This window comes from Humulus lupulus, chromosome 3 (genome assembly GCF_963169125.1).
Source record: "Humulus lupulus chromosome 3, drHumLupu1.1, whole genome shotgun sequence".
NCBI lineage: Eukaryota > Viridiplantae > Streptophyta > Magnoliopsida > Rosales > Cannabaceae > Humulus > Humulus lupulus.
In genome coordinates, this window is record NC_084795.1 from 272,807,193 (window position 1) to 272,830,292 (window position 23,100).

At 37.1% G+C, this 23,100-nt stretch overlaps 2 protein-coding genes across 2 annotated transcripts; one reads left to right on the plus strand and one right to left on the minus strand.

Moving 5' to 3' along the window:
• Nucleotides 1–202: 202 nt before the first annotated feature.
• On the plus strand, nt 203–11,320 carry LOC133824269 (protein ACCUMULATION AND REPLICATION OF CHLOROPLASTS 3, chloroplastic). Its single transcript, XM_062257140.1, has 16 exons — nt 203–605; nt 684–742; nt 1,167–1,231; nt 1,955–2,089; nt 2,280–2,328; nt 2,721–2,833; nt 2,916–2,987; nt 3,251–3,361; nt 7,116–7,297; nt 7,790–8,002; nt 8,153–8,232; nt 8,373–8,767; nt 9,711–9,815; nt 9,928–10,065; nt 10,290–10,456; nt 11,004–11,320. Exons 1-16 carry the CDS (start codon nt 289–291, stop codon nt 11,065–11,067), a joined length of 2,265 nt encoding a protein of 754 aa, XP_062113124.1. The 5' UTR covers nt 203–288; the 3' UTR covers nt 11,068–11,320.
• An 832-nt stretch (nt 11,321–12,152) lies between these two features.
• Nucleotides 12,153–15,367, minus strand: LOC133824270 (uncharacterized protein At4g15970-like). The gene is made up of 4 exons (XM_062257141.1): nt 14,933–15,367; nt 13,780–14,145; nt 12,828–13,309; nt 12,153–12,707 (listed from the first exon to the last, which is right to left on the minus strand). Exons 1-4 carry the CDS (start codon nt 15,191–15,193, stop codon nt 12,665–12,667), a joined length of 1,152 nt encoding a protein of 383 aa, XP_062113125.1. The 5' UTR covers nt 15,194–15,367; the 3' UTR covers nt 12,153–12,664.
• Nucleotides 15,368–23,100: the final 7,733 nt, after the last annotated feature.

The following is a 23,100-nucleotide window of genomic DNA, read 5'->3' on the forward strand; positions in this document are numbered from 1 at the left end:
CTTCTTTAATTTTTTTTATATTATATGTTTTGTTTTTACTAATAAAAAATATAATATTTAAATGATAACGTACAAAAATTGAGAGTTTTATGTATTGTGTAATGTAAAATGTTTGAGGTGAAATAAAAATTGTAGACATTTTGTGAGGTAATTTAAAAAATAGAACAGAGAAGGTGGTGTGAGTGCTTAAGATAAAAGGTGGAGTTGTTTTTAGCCATTAAATATCTAATTTCAGCTGGTTTTTTTTCGCATCATGATTTTGTGTTCTTCCCTCCTAATCTGTTAGCCATGGAGCTCTCTTTGGGTTCATGGTCGAGGGTTGCCCTTTCCCCTTCCCTGCTAAAGCCCTCTCTCTTCTTCCATCGCTGCAATAATCTCACCCTCACTTGGAACCACCTTCCCAACCTCAAGCCTTATCTTCTTCGATTCGCAGCAGCGACTTCCCCCAACCATTCTTCTTTGCCAAATGGGTGTGGCGAAACCCATTTGGGGGACTTCTGGAGAGATTCTCAGTTCGTCGAAGTAATCGCCATTGGCAGTCGCAAGGATGCGGTTCTCAATTTCTGTCTCGATTCGCCATTTCAGTCTCCGTCTCTGCGATATTGGTCAGCCACTGAACTTGTTTGTTGCTTTTCTCTGGTGCTCACACTGTATACGTATTCTTATACTCTGTTTTCTAACAGGAGCTTTCTGGTAAAGGACTCAACCAATGTGCAATTACAGCAACGGGTTCTTGGAAAAGGTTTAGTCGTCTTCAGTTTTGTTTCTTTTTATTTTTAATATTATAGATATATATATTCAAGAATTCAAACATATATCCACAGTGTAGAAGTTTTTGTTGCTGTCTTAATGGATCTTGAACAGTGAAGTAGTGAAGTCTCTAGGCTTGAATGTATGTTTCAGGAGTAACTTAAAATGCTCTAATAAATGTATGTTAAATTCCAACTATAATAGAAAATCATGGCAATTAATATACACTCATAAGTCATAACCAAAAGATTGTAATGGATGTTTGAGTATGGCCATAGTTGTATCGGTGATTTTCTCTGTTTTTGTAATTTATTTAATAATCTAAAGAAATATGATGCATTTTTAATTCAGCATTTTTTCAAGCAATAAGTAAAATGTTGACTGATCAATTTTGCTGTTGGCTTACTTTGTTGCAGATCTAGATTCGATAAATCTTGAAGTTCCGCCATCTTTAACATCATCCTCAAAGATCATAATCCTTGTTTGTACATTTCTTATCCATTAATCTTGTATTCCTGATGCTATTTTCCAGTATACATTCTACTGATCATAGAGGGCTTGTTGGAGAGATGTTGCGCATATAGTTTGTGTTTTTATGTTTGTGCTTCCAGACTTATTTATCTTTGCTTCAGCACCAATGCATAGTGTATAGTCATAGAAGGAACTGTGGATTTTTGTGACCTGTCCTGGAGCTGATTAAAAGGTTCACATGCTCTATAAGAAGCTGAATATTTATAACATGAAATTGAGAAGAAAAAAAATCCATGATCTTGCCTGCTTCTGACATTTATCATTATTTTCAGTCCGATCACTTGTTTACTGTTGAAAACTGAAATGGACATGTCAGCATGATGCATTGAAATGTCCCGACAATAAAATTTGGTTGTGATAATAAAACTTTCTTGCACCCTCCCTGCCCCTTTAAACGTATGGTTAGAATTGACTTACACTAGATTTCACGCTCACACTCCTTTTTATGCCTCCTCAGTTGCTTAGTAACTCTCTGTTCTTTTTAATGCCTTTGTATATCTATGCGTTGTCTTCAATGACCTTTCTGGTATCTTGTTCTTTTGGTATACTTCCTTTTGATTAACTGATGACAAAAACAAAATTGAATATAATAATCAGCTTTATTACATTTCTGCTGTTTCTTTTTCTATATTAAACTCACTGGCAATCCATTTTTTCTGTTTCTTTTCTTTAGGTGGCAAGCACAGGTTATGGTGTAGATGACATGCCAGCAGTCGATATTCTAAAGACAATAAGATCTGCAAATGGGTTTACTGTTGCTATTGTCTTGGAGCCATTCAACTTCGAAGGACAGAGGCGGCTTGATGAGGTTGTGTGAATTCAGGAATTATAAAGTTGCTTGCTAAGAAAATACAATATTTAACTTATAATTGTATATTTGAATATAATATTTTTCTTTTGATAAATTTATATTAGGGACAAAATTTACAGTAGACCATTTTAGGTTTGGATTTGAATATTATAGCTTTTATTCATTTTCTTTATAAATTGATTTGCAGGTCAGAAGTTTGATGGAAAAAATCAAGGAGCATACTAATTTATTAATTGGTGAGGGTGTCTTATTTATTGATCTTGTTAGCTGATATTTTCTTTTCATAAATGTAAATAGATTTTGGGTAGGGCATATGATAGAATATGCAGATAGTGTTTTTTCATCATCCAATCCATCCTTGCATGTCCTGATATACAATTTTCTTTTTGTAAAGTTTTGACGATATTTGTTTGTAGAGTAAAAAGACTTTCATGGTGATTCATGATTGTGCAGCCATTGGATGAAAGTTCCTATGCTTGCTAAGAGTAGAACAAAAGAGGAGAGAAAATTGGAAGAAAAATCTGAAGTCCTATATTTTTATTAAAAACCGAATAACATTACATAGAAACTGAGTGGGGTTTGGTACCTTGCCAGGCTGACTAGTTTTTGGTTTTTTTTTTACTTGCAGATCTTGACACCAACAAGTTACTAAAGAAGGATTTGGTTACTCTAGATGAGGCTGTAAAGACTGCAAATAATGCTGTCTTGCTCGCCATTACTTCTGTATCTGTTCTCAAAGCTGTGAGTTTACTTCCTTACCATCTGTTTGCCTTGGAAGTTCATGATACCATTACTGAACTTGGATATTGTTAAAATTTTGTAGGATATGCTCACAAAGCTTATTGGTTCATCATGTAATGATTTGCAAGAGATCAAAGTTCCAGAAATTTTTAGCGTAAGTATCCACAACCACAAGCATCTCCTTTTTAAAGCTTTGTACCTGTTTTGGTCTAATAATTGCAATGTCTGTAATGCAGAGACCAATTTTTTTTTTCAAGTGTAATATCATATATTCTAATATTTTTTATTAGTCATGTTGTTTTTGTGCCTTTTGAATTAGGCAATAATAAGTACATCCCAGTTCTAATGCTGTTCTAATTCTCATATATCTTTGATTTTCCTTGTCCTCTTACTTATGGCGAATGCTTTTATATGCAGATCCTAGAAAGATATAAAGAAGCAAAGATTGGATTTGGTGCTGGTTACAACATTAAGACTTCAATTTTACAGTCCATGTATGATTGTCCTTTCCTCGGTGTGGGTGTCAAGGTATGATGAACTTGGATTATAAATGCACGGTGCACAAATGTATTATGAATTTTACTAATCATATGATCGAGATGTTACGTGTCACATACAATGAGAGAATTCTCTAATTCTTGTACATTAAGCTTTATAGAGTATGATTTTACATAAAATGATGAAGAACCAAAAAAAAAAAAAAACACTAGGGTATGATGAAGTTGCAATAAACTGCTTTGACTAAGATTAGATAACAAGCTAAAAAAGGAAATTGTAGCTAAGCACCTACATGATAAATAAATATGATAGACTATAGCTACCAATCCGGTAACCAAATAGCAATACAGCAAAAGAGCCGCTAAACCCGCAGCAGCCGCAACTCCTCCCAAGAAACAAAGGACCTCCACTACCACCAAAGTTGCCTCCCAGCCAACACCCAGTGCTGTACCTGTACCGACCCCATCCACCAAGAAAAACTCGGTCCCTTTAGGCCCCACTAAAAAGTTTGTTTCTACTCAAGCCAAGGCATAGTATGAATCCATTAAAACCAAGAAGTTTCTCCCAGAAAAAGGATTCTTACCAACCACTGTCGAGGTGCAAGAATTTATCAGTAATGTCATTGAGCAGCACGATTGGGAGGTTTTTTGTCAAAAACTGACGCATGCTATCATCCCATTGGTGCGAGAGTTTTATGTCATCATAGCCTCTTCTGAGAATTCTGAAGTGATTGTTCGAGGCAAGGTTGTCTCCTTTTCTGGTGAGGCTATTAATTCACTCTTTGGGTTAGCCAGTGTTGGGTGCGCTGCATATAATGAGATGGTCTTGGCCCCTTCACCAGAAAACTTTGACAAGGCGCTGCAGCATGTCGCATCCCTCGGTGCTCAGTGGTGTATCTCTTCTGTTGGTGTGCGCACTTTGTTGCACACCTCTATTTTGCCCGAAGCTGGAGTGTGGTTAAATTTTCTCAAATGTCTCTTGTTGCCCACCACGCATGACACTACGGTGTCCAAGGAGAGGGTTCTCCTACTATACTGTATGCTGGCTGACTTGAGTATCAATGTGGGTCAGTTGATCTCCAGGCAGATTGCTAGTTGTGCCAAGAAGAAAAGGGAAAGTTGTTATTTCCATCACTCATCACACAACTGTGCATTCGAGCTGGGGTCCCTTTTTCTTCTTGGCACAACTAGCAATCTCCCTGGAGATCAACTAACCCACATTGATACTCAAGCAAGCCAGCATACAGTATAGTAGGAGCACCCTCTCCTTGGACACCGTAGTGTCATGCGTGGTGGGCAACAAGCGACATTTGAGAAAATTTAACCACACTCCAGCTTCTGGCAAAATAGAGGTGTGCAATAAAGTGCGCACACCAACAGAAGAGATACACCACTAAGCGCCGAGGGATGCGACATGCTGCAGCGCCTTGTCAAAGTTTTCTGGTGAAATGGCCAAGACCATCTCATTATATGCAGCGCACCCAACACTGGCTAACCCAAAGAGTGAATTAATAGCCTCACCAAAAAAGGAGACAACCTTGCCTCTAACAATCACTTCAGAATTCTCAGAAGAGGCTATGTTGGCATAAAACTCTCGCACCAATGGGATGATAGCATGCGGCGGTTTTTGACAAAAACCTCCCAATCGTGCTACTGATAAATTCTTGCACCTCGACAGTGGTTGGTAAGAATCCTTTTTCTGGGAGAAACTTCTTGGTTTTAATGGATTCATACTGTGCCTTGGTCTGAGCAGAACAAACTTTTTAGTGGGGCCTGAAGGGACCGAGTTTTTCTTGGTGGATGGGGTCGGTATAGCACTGGGTGTTGGCTGGGAGGTCCTTTGTTTCTTGGGAGGAGGTGTGGCTGCTGCGTGTTTGGCGGCTCTTTTGGATTTGGGTCAGGTTGGGGGAGTAGGATCATTTATAGTTGCTAGGGAAGGCAAGAGTAATGGGGCAGTGGTGGGTTTTTGATCTCTTTTTGGATGGTTGTGGGATAGAGGCTGGTTTAAATTTTTGTTTGTCTGGTGGTGGGGTAGATTTGGGGACAGTGGTGCTCTTTTGGGTTGGTGGTGGGGTAGGGGTTGGTTTGAGTTTCTTTCTCTGGGCTTGCGTTTAATGATCATTTTGGCAAAAAGGGAGCAGCTAAATCACAAGACAGCAAAATGAGCACCCAATCAACAAATATCCTGCTTATCAAGGAAGAGAATGGCCACAGAATAACAGCGCCTAAACCACACTGTCAACAACTGTAATATTCCCAAAAAAACAAACTGCCCCCAGAAGCAATATTTCTCTATCAAGGAAACCAACACCCAGCAATATTCTCAGTATTATAACAGAACAGAGAGAGCAATACCCAAAGTAGAATGGCTTTGACCGAAAGAGTGTTGGCTTTACTGACACACGACGCTCACTGAGGTGCTCATGGACTAAAAGATATTTTGTCAATGATTAATCTTGCTTAGTCAGCATTCATGAAGGCTTCAACCTTTTCTGATAATTCTCAAGCGACAAAACTCTATCAGGAGAGCCCTTAAAATATCTCAAGTTTTTAGTACACAGCTTCTATTTGCTCTTCTGTTGGTGCATACATAAATTAGTTAACAACACTCGCTGCAAAAGTAATTTCGGGGGTTGTATATGAGAGAGATAAATAAGTCAACCAACAAGATGTTGATATCTTCCCTTTTCAACTGGAATGCTTTCATTAGGAAGCCTCAGTTTCTGTTGGAAAAATATTTAGTACATCCCTTGGTTTGCGTCCCACCATCGCAGTTGCTTCAAATAGGTGAAGGATTAAATCCTTTCGAGACTCGTAAATTTCTCTTTTATTTCTAGCAGCTTCTATTCATAAGAAAAGCCTTGAAATCTTTTTTCAAATTTACCGTCCAAGCTTTTTGTGCAGCCTTCCATTTTCACTTGGACTAAATATTGTCACTCCTTCTAGTAGTCGTTTTCAAACCAAGCTCTTGGGTATTATAAAGATGAGAGTTCAATGGAGTTTGATGTTGGAGTATCCTTGTAGAAAGTCTGTCTATTAAATATGCTGCAGTAAAGATGCATCACCCCAAAAAAGTGCAGGAAAATTTGTAGTTGCATCAGAGATCTAGCCACTTCTGAAATTGCCTATATATTCTTTCATAGACACCATTTTTCTGGGGTGTACTGTGTATATACCGAGGAACTTTGGCGAGCAGTACTGTTTTGTGAAAGGAAGATATTGCCAAGGATATGATTAAAGTTTTCACTGCCATTGTCAGTCCAGAGAATTTGAACATGGGTTTAAGATTGAATTTTGCACTAAAAAAATTATTAAAAAAAAATTAGAAAGAAAATTTGAATTTTGTACTATCTTATGGAATTCGGTGAAATATTTTTGTGGCTCCGAATTTTCCCACCCAGCAAGTTCTTGCATGATCATCAATGCATGTGAAATAGTAATTATTTTTCTGGCTTCTGCTTCATTCATAGCCTACTTTCTTGAATTATCTGATTTAAATTGTTTCCATTTTTCTAATCCCTCATTTTCCTGGATTTAGAGTTTAGAAAATACAGTTTATATGACTCACCCTTCAAGGTGGAAGCTTAAAATTACTGTAGTAATCATTGAAACACTGAACTCTTGTTCTATTTATTTGTATTAAAATGCCTTTGATCTTTTAGTCTGTCATAGATTTGTGCGTATATCTTGTTAAATGGCCTGTGTTCATATCATGTGTACTTTACGGGTTACTTATGCTTTGATTTGTGATTGTTGTAAGCTTATATAAATTCTTTTGTGCATAGGACTTGGATGGCGTGATTATTTGCATTCTTGCAAGTTCAAGTATCATCAGCAAAAATGATACAGATGCATTTGTGCATAGTTTTCGCCAGACCACAGAATATACAAAGGAAATATTGATATCCACTATTTATGAACCCAGTCTGGAGCCCAACTTGATTGTAACGACGGTACTTGTTATAGGGTAAGATTCTTGTTTAGGATCATAACACTTGTTGAAAGGTGAAAGCTCATAAATGTGCTTATGGCTTAGGCTCAATGGTGCTAATTTTTTGTTGAATTTCCTTTTTTGTCATTCAGTCTTTCTTTCTTTGTTGGAGATTACTGTTTATAAATTGACATTTTAATGTTTTTGAATTTGATTTATTTATTTATTTTTGCATGAAAAAAACTATGCAAACTTGAAACCTGATATTTTCTTTTGTTCTTCTCCCTCCCAATTTTTCTTTTTTCTTGTTCCTCTCTGCTTCATTCTTTATTTTATTTTATTGCTTTTCCCTTGCATCTCTCTCATTACTTTCCATACATATTGGTGCTAGATCTTTCTTTGCATCATTATATGCTTTGTGTTTTTAGTAACAAGTATGTACTCAATGTTTATTTCTGGCTGTTTAATAGTTTTGATTAGTTTATGTAGTTCTTTTAATTTCTGATTTTTACTTTATGGAATTACCAGGTTTACTGAACGACAGGATTCTCAGAAAAGTAGTATATTGACTAGACTTGCTCAGCGTTTTCCATTCATCTTTAGGCTTCTGAGAAGAAATCAATCAAGTGATACTCAGGGAAATAGTTTACCTGAGGGATCATTTACTTCTGACGAGATAGATTCACCAGAAGTGATGGGAAATGTAAATGTGACTGATGTTTTTGCTGAAGGTTCTGACAGGTACACTCAAAAAGTTCAGACAATGTTGAGCAACTACAATGAGTTTCCGTTAATGTTTAACTAATTTTCTACATTTAAATAAATTGTGATTTATGTGCACAAGCAATACAAATCTAATATTTTTACTGCTTTGGATTGGAACTGTAACAGTGAATCAGAACAAATTGAGAATGGGTTCTCTGAGGATTCTATGGATTCTTTCAGTTTTCATGATCCACCACTCACTGAAGGTATCTACTAGGTTTTTTTGTTCAAATTTGAAATTACTAGATTTTAGTTTTATGGAGTTAAAATTTAATTTTGGCTCTGGCTTCATCCTTAAAACGCCTAAAAAAAGTCAGAATTTTTTTTTTCTTTTTCGTTTGACTAGACATTCCTGCTTTCCAAAGAGAGGAACTTGTTGGTTGGAACATGGGGGCGGGGCATCATATTGCACAGGAGTGGGCCAAAGAAAGAGCAGCTGAAGCGGGAGCTACATCAACCCTTGATAAGTTAAGCATCTTCTGTCTTCCAGTTGGTGTGAGACCAGAAGTATTGAAAGATAGATTTGATATCTCAAAACAATACCCAATGCCAACTGGCAAGGATATTCTGAAATCAAAACCAAGTGCCAATTCAAGTACAACTCCTTGGAATGAGTTGACTGACACAGGCCTTGAAGCAATGAAGGATATTTATAATACAGCTTCAACACTCCTAAAAGGGAACTCTTCTGATCCCCCTAAAAAGCAAAGACTTCTTTCTGTCCGTGCGGCATCTATGCTGGTATTATGCTACATGTTATTTATTTTATTTGATTTGCTAAGTTGAAGTTGCATGGTATGCTAATTTCTTTAAATATCTTATTTTGATAGTGAGTTATATTTAATAATGTGCTATGGGTGGTTGGATCACTTTCTTGGGCAACCCAGCTTGAGAGTAGTAGAATGATAGGAACCAAAATCAGAGAAACACCAAAACTGGTAAATAATATACCAAAGAAAGGATTCTATTGCTGAAGTTGAACGGAATTGCTAGGAAATGCACAAAATGATAACCCATGTTCTTCGAGGGACCCAGGGATTCACTCACACCTTTCCTGCCCTTTCTTTCATCATCCCTATACATTTATATAATAAATACTCTAACCACCTAATTACCCCTCCTAACAACCCAGTCATTCTACTCATGACAGCTGTCCTATTATAGCCCATTCCTAACATAGGATTTTTTAGAGTAACAAAGAACTTATTTGGAATAAAGTGTTTCCTTAGCTTTTGTCATGGTGGACATCTTGTCCCATTCCTTGTACTTTATTTGGTTTTGAATAAATTAATAAATGCAGTACTACTAGTTAACTAAAGCTACAGTTCACCAAGGCATTAATGTTTCTTATGTACTGTATATGTAGAGGTTAAGTATGCTTCATATATTGTTCAGTTCATTTCCTATCAACCATCCTAGCATTTCCCATTTGGTTGTGCCAATATCTTATTGGTCTCCACCTTTCAATGATTTTATTTATATTCCATGATTCTTTATTATTAAAAGATGCAATTGGCTACATATTTGGGTGACTGTTGTTGTATGTGGTCTGCCTGATTGTACATACCTTATTAATTACATTTCATATCAACTTGGGCTTTAAAATATGCTCATAGATTGGTTTCTTCGAGTACCCAGTTTCCAGAAGTTGAGGATCGACTTCTAATTGTTCTGTTTAATACAGGAAGCAGAACGAGATTCACCAAAGAAGTGGAATCCGACTGTGAAGATGAAATATAGAGGAGGAATTTACAGAGGACGATGCCAAGGAGGTCTTCCTGAAGGAAAGGTACTTTTCATTCATAACCTTAAATAAGTAGACAGATTTTAAATCTTGGATAAATATTTTTTTTCTGAAATTTTCAGAAAGAATTAAGAGCCATTCTATGAGAAATATACAGGGCCGTTTGGTTCTTGAGGACGGGAGCATATATGATGGAATGTGGCAATATGGCAAGAGATCAGGTTCAGGCACATTTTACTTCAGTAACGGGGATGTGTTCCAGGGTTCGTGGAGAGATGATGTCATGCACGGGAAGGTGTGTGTCTTCGAATCAATTTGAACTTTAATGACCCGCTTGGATGATACCTATTTTTACAAAGCATTGAGGCAGATATACTTTTGTTTGTTCTATTGTTCGATGCTGGTTGATATTGTTTTTGTCTTGTTTATATTAATTTTTTATATTATGTCAGTTAACCTACTAGACAGGTCTATCCTATCTTCTGAAGCATATTTGTGTTTCACCGTCTTGTCATTTAGGGGTGGTTTTATTTTTACTCTGGAGATAGATGGTTTGCAAACTTCTGGAAGGGAAAGGCTAATGGCGAAGGCCGCTTCTATTCCAAGTCTGGCGAAGTCCTTTTCGGTCATTTCCAGAATGGATGGCGACATGGCGAGTTCATTTGTATTGATGTGGATGGAAGCAGGTCTGTAATCACTTCACCCTTCTATTTATTTTTTTGTTTCTCCAAGTTGTAGATTGCTGCTCTTGCTTTGTTTGACAAGGGTAGCTTCTATCTTTCTGAACAATTTTTTTAACAAGTGAATAAAAGCCATAATAATGCTCATTTTTTTTAGCATGACAAGTATGTGATTTTCACCCTCATCTCATCAGCTTTCATTTTCTATTATTTATACGTTCCACCTCCAGATTCTCTACAGCATTGTCTTCAGGCAATTGAAATCCTAATTGCCAGATTCTCTACACGCACATGCATAAACTCTGAAATCAGAAATGTCCCATATGTTTCCCTATGTTTCGTTTGCTTATTGGTTAGAAACCATACGTGCATGCATAAACTCTTAAGTCAAAGTTGTCTTTTTCATTTTTGTGTATTTTTCCAATGACCAAATTCACCAAACTTATTATATTCATTTCTCAACCTTTCCCAACAGTGGTTCTTTCTTCTTTGTATTGCTTATATTTCCAGATACATATGATTATTCTGCTTTCATTTTTGTTATGTTTTACAGGTGTATTGAGAAATGGGACGAAGGTATTCTTATGAGCCGTAGCCCATTGGAGTCTCAAATCTAGTGTGTAATTCTGAAATATATTTGTGTATATTCATTAATTCTTCTGATATTTTATTGCTTCCATCCGCTCTCCATTCCCGAAGAAGTCAATATAAAGCATACGTAGATAGTGTGATGTATCATGTATGTATGTTGTTTTGAAAACCAAATCCAAATCCAAATCAAAGCTGTAAGTGGCCCTCCCTGTATCTACAATGCACAATTAAACTCGTGCATCTTTATATTTATATTATATCACGAGTTTCCCCCCCTCATTTATACGATGTAATTAAGTTTTTGGTGTTTGTATCGCCTTACTTTTTCTCTCTCCACCCCTTTTCTAACTAAAAATATTTATGGGGTTGAGTGTGATTGATGATGGTGTGTCTAGAAATAAGGTTTAATTTGGTGGGGAGATCCAAGAAGAGATGGCGGTGGTGGAGAGATCTTAACATGACTAAATGTAATATAATATCATTGTGTGAGTGGGTTATCGAGAGCAATGTGGAGTTACATGGGCTCAAGCCTCTTTGTTTTTTTTAATTAATTGATTTAACAAAAATAGACTATGGTCTCCGATTCTTTGTTTTTGGTTTTTTGTTTTTCTGAGAAGCCTTCTTCGTTGCTCAAGCGGTATTTTGTGCATATATAATAAATTATTAAATCGATGATTGTTGTGTAGTTATATGATAGCAAGATAGTGCTAGACAAAATGTGTTTGCATACTAATGTGATGATTTAAACTCTTTTACAACGGTGTCACTCAAGATGGATGGACAATTTGATATAACTATGGCGGGTAATTAAAATATATATTATAATATCCAAAAAAAAAATTAACATGGAAACAATATCCAAAAAAGAAAGAAGAATGAAGATGGTAATTCAAAAATCAGTTTGGCACTGTCGTCGTTGCCATTTAGTGAAGCACTACAAGTAAATCCGTGAAGCCTTTTTTTCTTATTTTAAAAAAAAAAAAGTAAGGTGGAGAATGTAGGGTATTCTTAAATTAGTTTCTAATTTTGTACAAAGTAAATAATCGTGGAATTTTTAATTTTGGATAAGTTACCACTTGATATAGATTATATTTTTTAAGTTGCAAGTCTCTATTATAAAATAATTCTCATCTTATTGATGTAGAAAATATTGCCCAACCACTTGAAAATATTGTTGTTCTTGAGGTGCACTTCCACTCGTGATATGGTTTTTCTCCTAATAATATTGCAAATTCAAGGAGTGAATGTGCTAATTGATTTATTTTTTACATAGCTAATTAAGTTTTCCACAATGTTTCTAAGTACAAATGCTTCTTTCTGGAGCAATCGAGGAGGACTTTACAAAAGTGGGACATCAAACAATTTCCTGCCAAAGATTTCTGAATGAAAAATTTACCTTGATTCACTGGATTGACCAAAAGCCATCTGAGCATTTAGAAAAGGCCACAAAGAAACCTTTGGTGCTTTTCTCTTTAAAAGACTCCTTTTTCCCACACAGGGGAATTTGGCAATGAAAAATCTCAACCATTGGGGAGGATTTAAAACTGGAATGCTCCCCATAGCTGTATTGGAAAATCTTCAGATCATACATAGATTAGTCTCTAGCAATAGTAGAAAGTCATGTCAATCGCTCATTGGAGAACCAACATGACGAAGAGCCTCAATGCTGCAACGAAGTTGCAAAAATTTAAAATCTCATTAAGGAATTATAATATATCTATTAAGACAATAGTAGCTAAATTGTGAAAAATATGAAAAGCCAATGAGTGTGCGCTTGGCGGCTTACCTGCATTTTTCTGGAGCCCTCCAGGTTACGAAAGGGGACTTCTTCCAACTTGGCGGTAAAGAAACAAATAGTTTCCAATCTTCAAGCATAATTCTGAGGTCATGAAGCTTGCTTTCCAAACCCAAGCAGCAATTTGCATGCATTGTACAAACTTGATTCAAATCTTTGCTGGGTTCACAAAGCCCACCAAAGTAAGCTGTATCCAAAAATCTCATCTTCAGTCCAAGATTAAAGATGAAAGGATCAAACTTTATTATGTTGAAGACATCCTGATCATGGTATCCCGGATAAGTTTCCCGTGAAGTGTACCAAAACTTGTAGAATTCTTTTGTCCTATTATTGGCCTTTACATACGTAAACCCTCCATTCGGCCTGTTGTGTAGATTAAAACCGCTTCCAAAGAAATGATCGCATGCAATCTGGAAATCTCCATGCAAATAAAAATGAGGAAATGGATTCCTGAACCACATGATATCTGCATCCTGCAGTAGAAAACAACCAGAAGGGTTTATACATCTATAAAGGGATAAGCAAAAGGGTTAATAAGACTTCTTTAAAATGTAACAAATATATCATTAGTATCAAAATTCAGATACACAGACTATAGATAAAATTCTCATGCTTTTGCGGCCTATGGTGTACTTTCTAAATTATCATCAGGCTATTTTCTATCAACTTGCCAAAACACAAGAGTGATTCTTACAGTTCTCTAATTCACTTGTTTGAATTCTTACCACTACAGGCTATACAACTATAATTTATTTTGTTTCAGTCTTCTCCTCCTTAGGATGGCAAAGTGATTTCAGAATCAACAGTAAAACAAGCTTAGCACCAGAAATTTTGTTGCACTAAGAAAACTGAGTTCTTTAGATGTACAACAAGTGAGTGTCATCAGTTCAGCAAGTACTTTTGAGCTTGTGTGAGATGTAAGCAAAGAGAACCAAGAAATTACCGTGAAAACAAAGTTGTATCCCAACTCTAGAACAGAGCGAAGGAAATCAATTCTTCTCCACATCATGTTCAAGTAATCTGGAGTCATAAAATATGCCTCCTGATGAAAATCAAATCCTTCACTTACAAGAGAAAAGCAATATTTATGGAGTTCCAAACAACGTGCAAACGCCTTTCGATCCAAAGCTATAATCACCAAATGGTTCAACAGCTTAAGGGTGCCATTTCCAATCCTGAAACTCTCAAGAAATAGATCGATAGTAGAGTTTGGGGCAGCCCAAGCTTCATTTAATGTTGTTAAAATAACAGTATTGTCTTTCATAGAAGCAGCCTTCAAAACCTTCTCGAGCGTATATTCCTCAGCAGCCTATCACAGTTTCACTTGTTAAGTATCAAAGTACTTAATTTTGCTGAAAGAAAGGTGAGCTTATAAACCAAATCAAGAAAAAAAGATAAAGAAAAGGAAAGACACTTCACTCACCTAGAAAAAGATTTGGCAACAAGATTGTAAATTATGATAAAACCCAGTAAAGTTTTCAAGCAATAGAAATGATACCAATTATAACAAAAGTACTCAACCTTGATGCTTCTGTGAATGATCTACTAATATATTGCATAACTGTGTTAATTTATGATGATGAGTAACTTTCACTAAAATCAAGTCCACCTTAATACATATTTATAAACGTAAGCAAGGAAGTAACTGTCAACTCTTTCTTCCTTAAATAACCCCACACAAAGCTTCTCTTAAATCCTTCTGCTCATATCTATTAAATCAATACAGAAAACTGGACAATGATCAAAATTTATAAAGCCCTTTCTCCAATTCTTAAAATCTAAAGGGTTTATGCAAGAAAATCTTGTGTGTTTTAAGCAATAAAACAGTTTTCCAAATGATGTATTTGGAAACAAAAACAATGCTGCAAAAATCTACCTTGTTAGGAAAAAAAACACACAAGAACAACAATTTTCGAAATGCTTTTGCAAGAAGAGCTTAATTAAATACCAAATGATCTTTATGGTCGCTCAACCGAGCATCTTTTGCATCAAGCGATCACAAATCAGGTTCCAAATACCAAAATGTCAAGAGCAGTCAATCAACGCAAGTGAATAAGAAATCGAAGGCATTGCGATATTTGTAAAGGAGGACTCACAAGAGAGTTATCGGATATGGCGGAGGGAAAGACAGAAAAAGAAAGAGATGAGGAGAACTGCGGGAGGAAGCGGAGAGAGTCGAAACTTCTGAAGAGGAAGAAGCAACCGAGCAAAACAGTGGCAAAGAGGAGGAGGCGGCGGAAGAGGAGAGCCGGGGATTCCAACCGGAGAAGCTTGGCGGAGGAGAAATGGGCGACATTGGTAGGGAGAGACATGGGAAGATATCGCCTCCGATGTGACGGCAGGTGGAAGGAACGCATACAGGGATGGGTTGGGTTGGGATCAGATAGAAGGAGTGTTGTTAAGGGCGGTGGTGGTGGTGGTGGAGGGTGTCGGCCATTGTCAGAGCTTTGTGGTAATTGGTGGTGTTGGGTAGGGTAGTGTGAGTTGAAATGAATTGAATTGAATTGGAGAGTTTAGTGATGGTGGCAATAACGGGCGTGGTCGAATATAGTGGAACCCACAACACAGCCGATCATAACTAAATTCTAGCTTAGCTTACTTAACTAATTTACGTTATTTTCTCTTTCTTCTCCATTCTGTCTATTAAATCTTTATTTATTTTGACGCCGATTTCTTTGAGAGTGAACGGAAATTCTATCTAGATACCATTATTAGATTTGGACTACAATTGCACTTTTCGTTCAACAAAACAAAATTAATGAAATTAGTACTTGTAATGAAGAAATATGTTAAAAACTAAAAAGAATAGAAGAATAAGAGTAATTTTAAAAGCATTATGGCACTCATAGTGCCCAATGTCACGGACTCACCTTTTCATGCAGTAAAATGTCAACGCCCCACTTTGATTCTTTTATGCTAAGATTAGCATTTCAACCATTCGTATAATGAAATTATTACTTGTAATGAAATAATATGTTAAAAACTAAAAAGAATAGAAGAATAAGAGTAATTTTAAAAGCATTATGGTACTCATAGTGCCTAATGTCACGGACTCATCTTTTCATGCAGCCAAATATCCACGCCCCACTTTGACTCTTTTAAGCTAATGTTAGTGTGGTGCCTGAAAACTAAACAAGAAACCAGAAAACACAACCAAGATAATGAACAAAGTAATAAAACAGTAATAAAATACTCACAAAACAATTTACGTGGTTCAGCACAATGAATGTGCCTACATCCACGGGAGAGAAATAGCAGCTTCTTTATTGATGAACTTCTCAAATGGTGTTACAAAATCTCAACATTACATCAGGTGTCTTGCACCTTAATCATAAGACAGGATACTCTCAAGAACAAGTTTCAGTATTCTTCAATGTCTCTAGCTTCAAGATTCTGATCTTCTTCCTCTGTTTTTGTATTATATCTTCTGACTCTAAATAGAGAACTAAGTGTCTACTTATACCCGAGAACCCAGTTCTGCTTCAAAGCCAACCAACTTAACTGTCTTCTTCATTAAGTCAACATTCAATAGGATGATGACATGTGGATAAGTGAGCTGAACCCCACAAATTCCACCTGGTTTAGTTTACTTAAACATATTTGAGAGTTGAGATAAGTTTGCTGTTCTCTAATTCCAATGAGTAAGTCTCATCAAGACTTAGCATTCTTCAATGTTCAATAAGTTTAGGCAGTGACTAAACTTCCCTGCAGTAACACTCTTGGTGAAAATGTCGGCTGGATTGTCATGAGTGCTTATCTTCTTGACAAATACCTGCTTTGACTGAATAACATCTCTGATAAAGTGCAACTTAATATCTATGTGTTTAGATTTCTCATGAAACATAGGATTCTTCATTAGATGTAGTGCACTTTGATTATCACAGTGAACTGTGATGTCATCTGATCTGAAACCCAATTCCTCAGTCAAGCCTCTAAGCCAAATTGCCTCTTTAATTGCCTCTGTTGCTGCCATATATTCAGCCTCTGTAGATGACAATGCCACAACCTTCTGCAAATTTGATTTCCAGCTGATACAACCTCCAAGTGCAGTAAAAACATAACCTGTCAAAGACTTCCGAGTGTCTATATTCCCAGCAAAATCTGAATCAACAAAACCAGTGATTTCTTCATTGAACTGACTTTCATTTCTGAATACCAAACCTATGTTTAATGTCCCTTTAATGTACCTCATAATCCACTTGACAGCACTCCAATGTTCAGATCCTGGATTGGCAATATATCGACTAACAACACTCATAGAGTGTGCCAAATCAGGCCTAGTACATACCATAGAATACATTAAGCTACCAACACAACTAGCATAAGGTACCTTGTCCATGTATTCCTTTTCATCATTAGTACTGGCAGCCTGCTTCATAGATAGCTTGAAATGCTGAGCTAGAGGAGTAGAGACAGCCTTGGAGTTACTCATTCCAAACTTTTCTAATACTTTTAGTAAGTACCCTCCTTGAGTCAGTGTAATCACATGAGGTTTAGGCCTTCTGATATCAATGCCAAGAATTTTCTTGGCCTTCCCGAGATCTTTCATCTCGAATTCTTGCCTAAGTTGCTCCTTAAGTTCATCAATTCTTATCCTGTCATCTCCAAAAATCAGTATATCATCAACATATAACAGTAGATAAATCTGATTGTTGATGTAAACACAAGGGTCAAAATCACTCTTCTTATAACCAATCTTTGTCATGTAGTCATCAAATCTGAGATTCCACTGTCTTGGAGCTTGTCTAAGTCCATATAAAGCTTCTTGAGCAAGCAAACCTGATTTTCATTACTGCTTTCAAAACCTTCGGGCTGCTGCATAAAAATTTCTTCATCAAGGCTCCCATGTAAGAAAGCTGTTCTTACATCCATTTGATCCACCTCAAGATTGTGTTTAGCTGCTTTTGACATCATTACTCTAATGGAAGTTTGCTTCACTACTGGTGAGAATATCTCATTATAGTCTATGCCCTCTTGCTGTGTGAATCCTTTAGCTACTAATCTTGCCTTAAATCTGGTAGTTTCAGTTCCTGGTATTCCTTCTTTCCTTTTAAAGATCCACTTGCACCCCACCAGCTTCTTTCTTTCTGGTTTGTCTACTAGAATCCATGTTTTGTTTTTCTGTAAAGACATCATCTCTTCTTGTATTGCCTTAAGCCATTCAGCACCATCTTTGCTGTTTATTGCTTCATGGTAAGTTGTAGGTTCTGCATTGTCTATCTCTTCAGCAACTGACAATGCAAAAGCAATAAACTCAGCATAGCCAAAACGATCAGGGGGTCTAGTATCTCTTCTTTCTCTATCTCGGGTCAACTGATATGAACTCAAATCAGATGCAATTTCTTTATCTATGCTGTCTTCACTGTCAACTTTTCTGAGTTGTTGATCCACCTCAAGCTGCAAACTATCTGCCTTTTCTGATTGTAATTCTGTTTCTGGTTGCCTCGGTTTCATTGCCATTTCAGTTTCTCTAAATACCACATCTCGACTAATCAAGCATTTCTTGTAACCTGGTTCCAAACACCACACCTTGTAGCCTTTTACACCATCAGGATAGCCCAAGAACATGCACTTTAGTGCTCTTGCATCCAGTTTATCTTGTTTAACATGCACATAGGCTGTACATCCAAAGACCCTTAAGTGTTCAAACTTTGGTGGCTGTCCTGTCCAAAGTTCTTGTGGAGTTTTGAAATTTATTGCTGCAGAAGGGCATCTGTTTATTAAATAACATGCTGTTTTCAAAGCTTCTCCCCAGAAATACTTTTCCAAATATGCACCTTTTAGCATACATCTCACTCTTTCTAGAAGTGTTCTATTCATGCGCTCTGCCAGCCCATTTTGTTGGGGAGTTCTAGCCACTGTGAGATGCCTTCTTATTCCTTCCTTATTGCAGAACTCCTTGAACTCATTTGAGCAATATTCAAGACCATTATCTGTTCTCAACACCTTAATCTTCTTGTTTGTCTGATTTTCTATCAGCTTCTTCCAGTTAACAAAGGTCTCAAAAGCTTGGTCTTTGCTTTTCAACAGAAACACCCATACCTTTCTACTAAAATCATCTATAATACTCATGAAGTAGCTTGCTCCACCAAGTGTTTGAGTTCTTGAGGCACCCCATAAATCCGAGTGTATATAGGCCAGCTTTTCAGTTGTAGTGTGTTCTCCTTTGCTGAATTTTACCCTGCTACTCTTGCCATAGACACATTCTTCACAAAAGTCAAGTTTGTCTTTCAAACCTCCCTTAAACAGACCTTGTTTATTGAGCTCATTTATTCCTTTCTCACTTACATGACCCAATCGCAAATGCCACAATTTTGTAGTGTCTTCTGAATTCTTGTCAACAACAGTTGCAGCATCACCAATAACAGTTTTACCATCCAAGAAATACAGGCCATTATTCAGTTTGCCCTTCATCACAACTAATGAACCTCTTGTAACCTTGAGTGTTCCATCATCTATCTTGACAGTAAAGCCATTTTTATCAAACATACCTATGGACAATAAGTTTCTTTTCAGGTCAGGCACATACCTTACATTCTGTATTTTCCTTGATATCCCATCATGCATTTTGATAACTATAGACCCGATACCTTTGACTTCACATGCCTTATTATCTCCTAGTAACACAGTTCCACCATGTTCTTCAGTGATTGTGGCAAATAGTCTTCTGTTTGGACTCATGTGAAAAGAGCATCCCGAGTCCAAAATCCATTATTCCCCTGAATTGGAACTAGATACCACAAGGACATCAGCTGAGTCATAACCATCTGATGCCACACTTGCCTCACCATGATTTCTGTTCTTGTGATTCTCTTCTCTTTTAAGTTTGGCTTTTAAGGCTAAACATTCATCTCGAAAGTGTCCCTCTTTCTTGCAGTAATAGCACTGTTTTGTAGTTGAGTTGTTCCTTGTTCTTGATTTAGATCTGTGATAACTCTGACCCCGAGAGTTCTTCTTGCCTTTGTACTCTCTTTTCTCTGATCTGCCTCTTACAAACAGTCCCTCTCCATTAGTTTCATATCTGTCATCTCCCCTTTTCTGTAATTCCTTAGAACTCAATGCTGACTTAACTTCTGACATGGTTAATGTATCCTTGCCATACAATATGGTGTCCACAAAATGTTCGTATGGCTTTGGCAGAGAACTTAGAAGGATAATAGCTTGATCTTCCTCATCGAACTTGACTCCAAGATTGTTCAAGTCGAGTATTATCTTGTTAAAATCATCAAGATGCCTTCTTAACTCCTTCAATTCATCCATTCTAAGGGTGTATAGCTTCTTCTTGAGATACAATTTATTGGCAAGAGATTTCTTCATGTAGATAGAACTCAGTTTGTTCCATAACCCAAGAGCTTTTTCTTCACATGACACTTCCCTCAAAACTTCATCACCAAGACTTAGGAGAATGGCACTGTGAGCCTTTGATTCGATGTCCCTCTTTAGCTTTTCCTCTTTGATTTCCTTCATCAATTCAACATCAATTGCCTCTGATATTCCCTGATGCACCAGAAGTGCTTTCATCTTAATTCTCCATAAACTGAAGTCATTTGCCCCTGTGAACTTGTCAACTTCAAACTTGGTTGTTCCCATGTCTTGATCTGTTCTTGATCCTCAAAGCTAGTTTCTTGATCCTCTTAATGCAACCTGGCTCTGGTACCAATTGTGGTGCCTGAAAACTAAACAAGAAACCAGAAAACACAACCAAGATAATGAACAAAGTAATAAAACAGTAATAAAATACTCACAAAACAATTTACGTGGTTCAGCACAATGAATGTGCCTACATCCACGGGAGAGAAATAACAGCTTCTTTATTGATGAACTTCTCAAATGGTGTTACAAAATCTCAACATTACATCAGGTGTCTTGCACCTTAATCATAAGACAGGATACTCTCAAGAACAAGTTTCAGTATTCTTCAATGTCTCTAGCTTCAAGATTCTGATCTTCTTCCTCTGTTTTTGTATTATATCTTCTGACTCTAAATAGAGAACTAAGTGTCTACTTATACCCGAGAACCCAGTTCTGCTTCAAAGCCAACCAACTTAACTGTCTTCTTCATTAAGTCAACATTCAATAGGATGATGACATGTGGATAAGTGAGCTGAACCCCACAGTTAGCCTTTCAACCATTCGTGTAATAATAGACACATTTTTTGTGCGACCGTGTGCCTCTGCACACTTCTGTCTCTAGAACAAATCCCACCAAGTCATGTTCTTACTATGGCAAGGCAAATCCCAACACTGATACCCACCCAAACATTCACAAGCCAAGGTAGCATGTGTAGCTAAGAGCCAACACCTAGCTAACGCGCCAACACCTCCCGTCGTGCCTCATCCAATACTGTCTGAATATCTTCCGTCACAGTCCAAGGACTCCCATACGTTCATGGTTCAATCCTCAAGGCACCATGCCTTCACGCATGTTACCAGGCCCTCGAGACTAGCTGCCAGACTAGTAGCACACACCAGACCTTTGTCATTTTCAAGCATAGTGCACCCTCCAATGTTTGTATGCTAACAAGTCCCACGAATGACTATACGTGTCATCTCGTGTTAAGACTCGTGGCCATAGCGCACCACAACGTCTCTCAGAGGTTAGGGCCACGTTCCATGCAAGTGGTATACCAACAAGCCAAAGGAGTCATACCCATAAACCTCTGGCAGCACACTTCAACGCACTATCGTGGTGGCCTAGTAATGTCCATGAGTACTCCTACTCATGGATACATATGAGTCCCCTTGTGGTCCTCATATATCTGTCATACTAGTCTTCCTAACTAGTAGTAGCTCACTTAGCGCACCTACGCTAGGGTGTGGTGGAGAGCTGACACCAGACGCTTCCCATTCAAAGAGCCTTCAGAGCTTTTATCCTTCTACCAGGAACATATATGATTTTTTCTTGGGAGACATATTTTGCTCTCTGCTCACCAATTCTCTGAATCTCCCAAATCTAACTACACCATTGTGTCCATTGACCCTTCAATATGGGAACTACCAAGTCCTGTCCATTTTTAAGCATTATTGAAGATATTTGCGAAAAGGCCATTGCCGTAAAACTAGGCAACATCATGCCCCCTAGCTTGCACCCTTGCGTGCTCATCTGATCAAGCACCAACCTAGCTTGTAACATGCCCTCAAGGCTGGCATATGAGGGCATGTTACACCCAACACTACCTTACATTTATGGATACAAATTAGCTTCAAGTCTCATACTAAATTGCACTATTATCAGTCCCACTAATAGAGATCTATTTCACTTATAACTTTATTATTATGTATACTCAAACTATCGTAATCTCTCCATCCAAATCTCAATACATCATTTGCTTCTCACTTTTCTACTCCTTAAACTCATCCTTACACTCTACACACACATATATTACATATTTATTTATAAAGTTATAAAACTTGGCCAACAAGACATCTCTTTTCACACAAATTAGTAGTTACCCAAACTTAAAAAACTCTTTAAATAGAAATCATAATAATATTAAATCAATACTTCAGCAATCTCCACCTTGACGCAAATACTCTAAACTCACAACTCAAACCATGAATAAGAGTAAACATGTGTTAAGTTCATACTTTCATTGAACTTCACTTGAGCACTTGTCTTTACATTCTTCAATCTCTCAAGTTGATGTCTTCTTTCTTCAAACAACCTCTAACTATAATTGAAGTCTTCACTATCTTGTCACATTCTTTCACTCTAACAACATTAGAGATGCTCTTTTATGACTTGGCTCCACTATCATAGCTCCACCTAAAATAGTCTTCCCAACTAGCTAGCTTATACAAATTTCGCTCATTATGACCCTTCATGGCTACTCAATCACTTTTCTTAATAGTTAGTACAACATTGTAATGCACCAATATCCCTAATGAGGTTTATGGTCGGATTAGATGGCCGGAAGGGTCATAATTGATTTATTATGACATTAAATTATTATATGCATGATTGTGTGAGTTATATTATTATATGATGATAAATGCATGCATGTGGGTTCACTTTTCATTATAAGGGCATTTTGGTAATTTAGCCTGTTGAGGGCATATTTGTATATTTTCATGCATGTTGTGAATTATGGATGAGGCCACATTATTACGTGGATATGTTCGAGCTTTTCGGCATGAGACGATCTTAGAATGTAATTTAGCGGTTTAGTCATAACGGGGTTATTTATCGGGCTCGATGTGAGTCTTGGGGTAATTTGATGCTTAGTACATTACCGAGAATTAAGGGCAAGGGGATATGATTTAA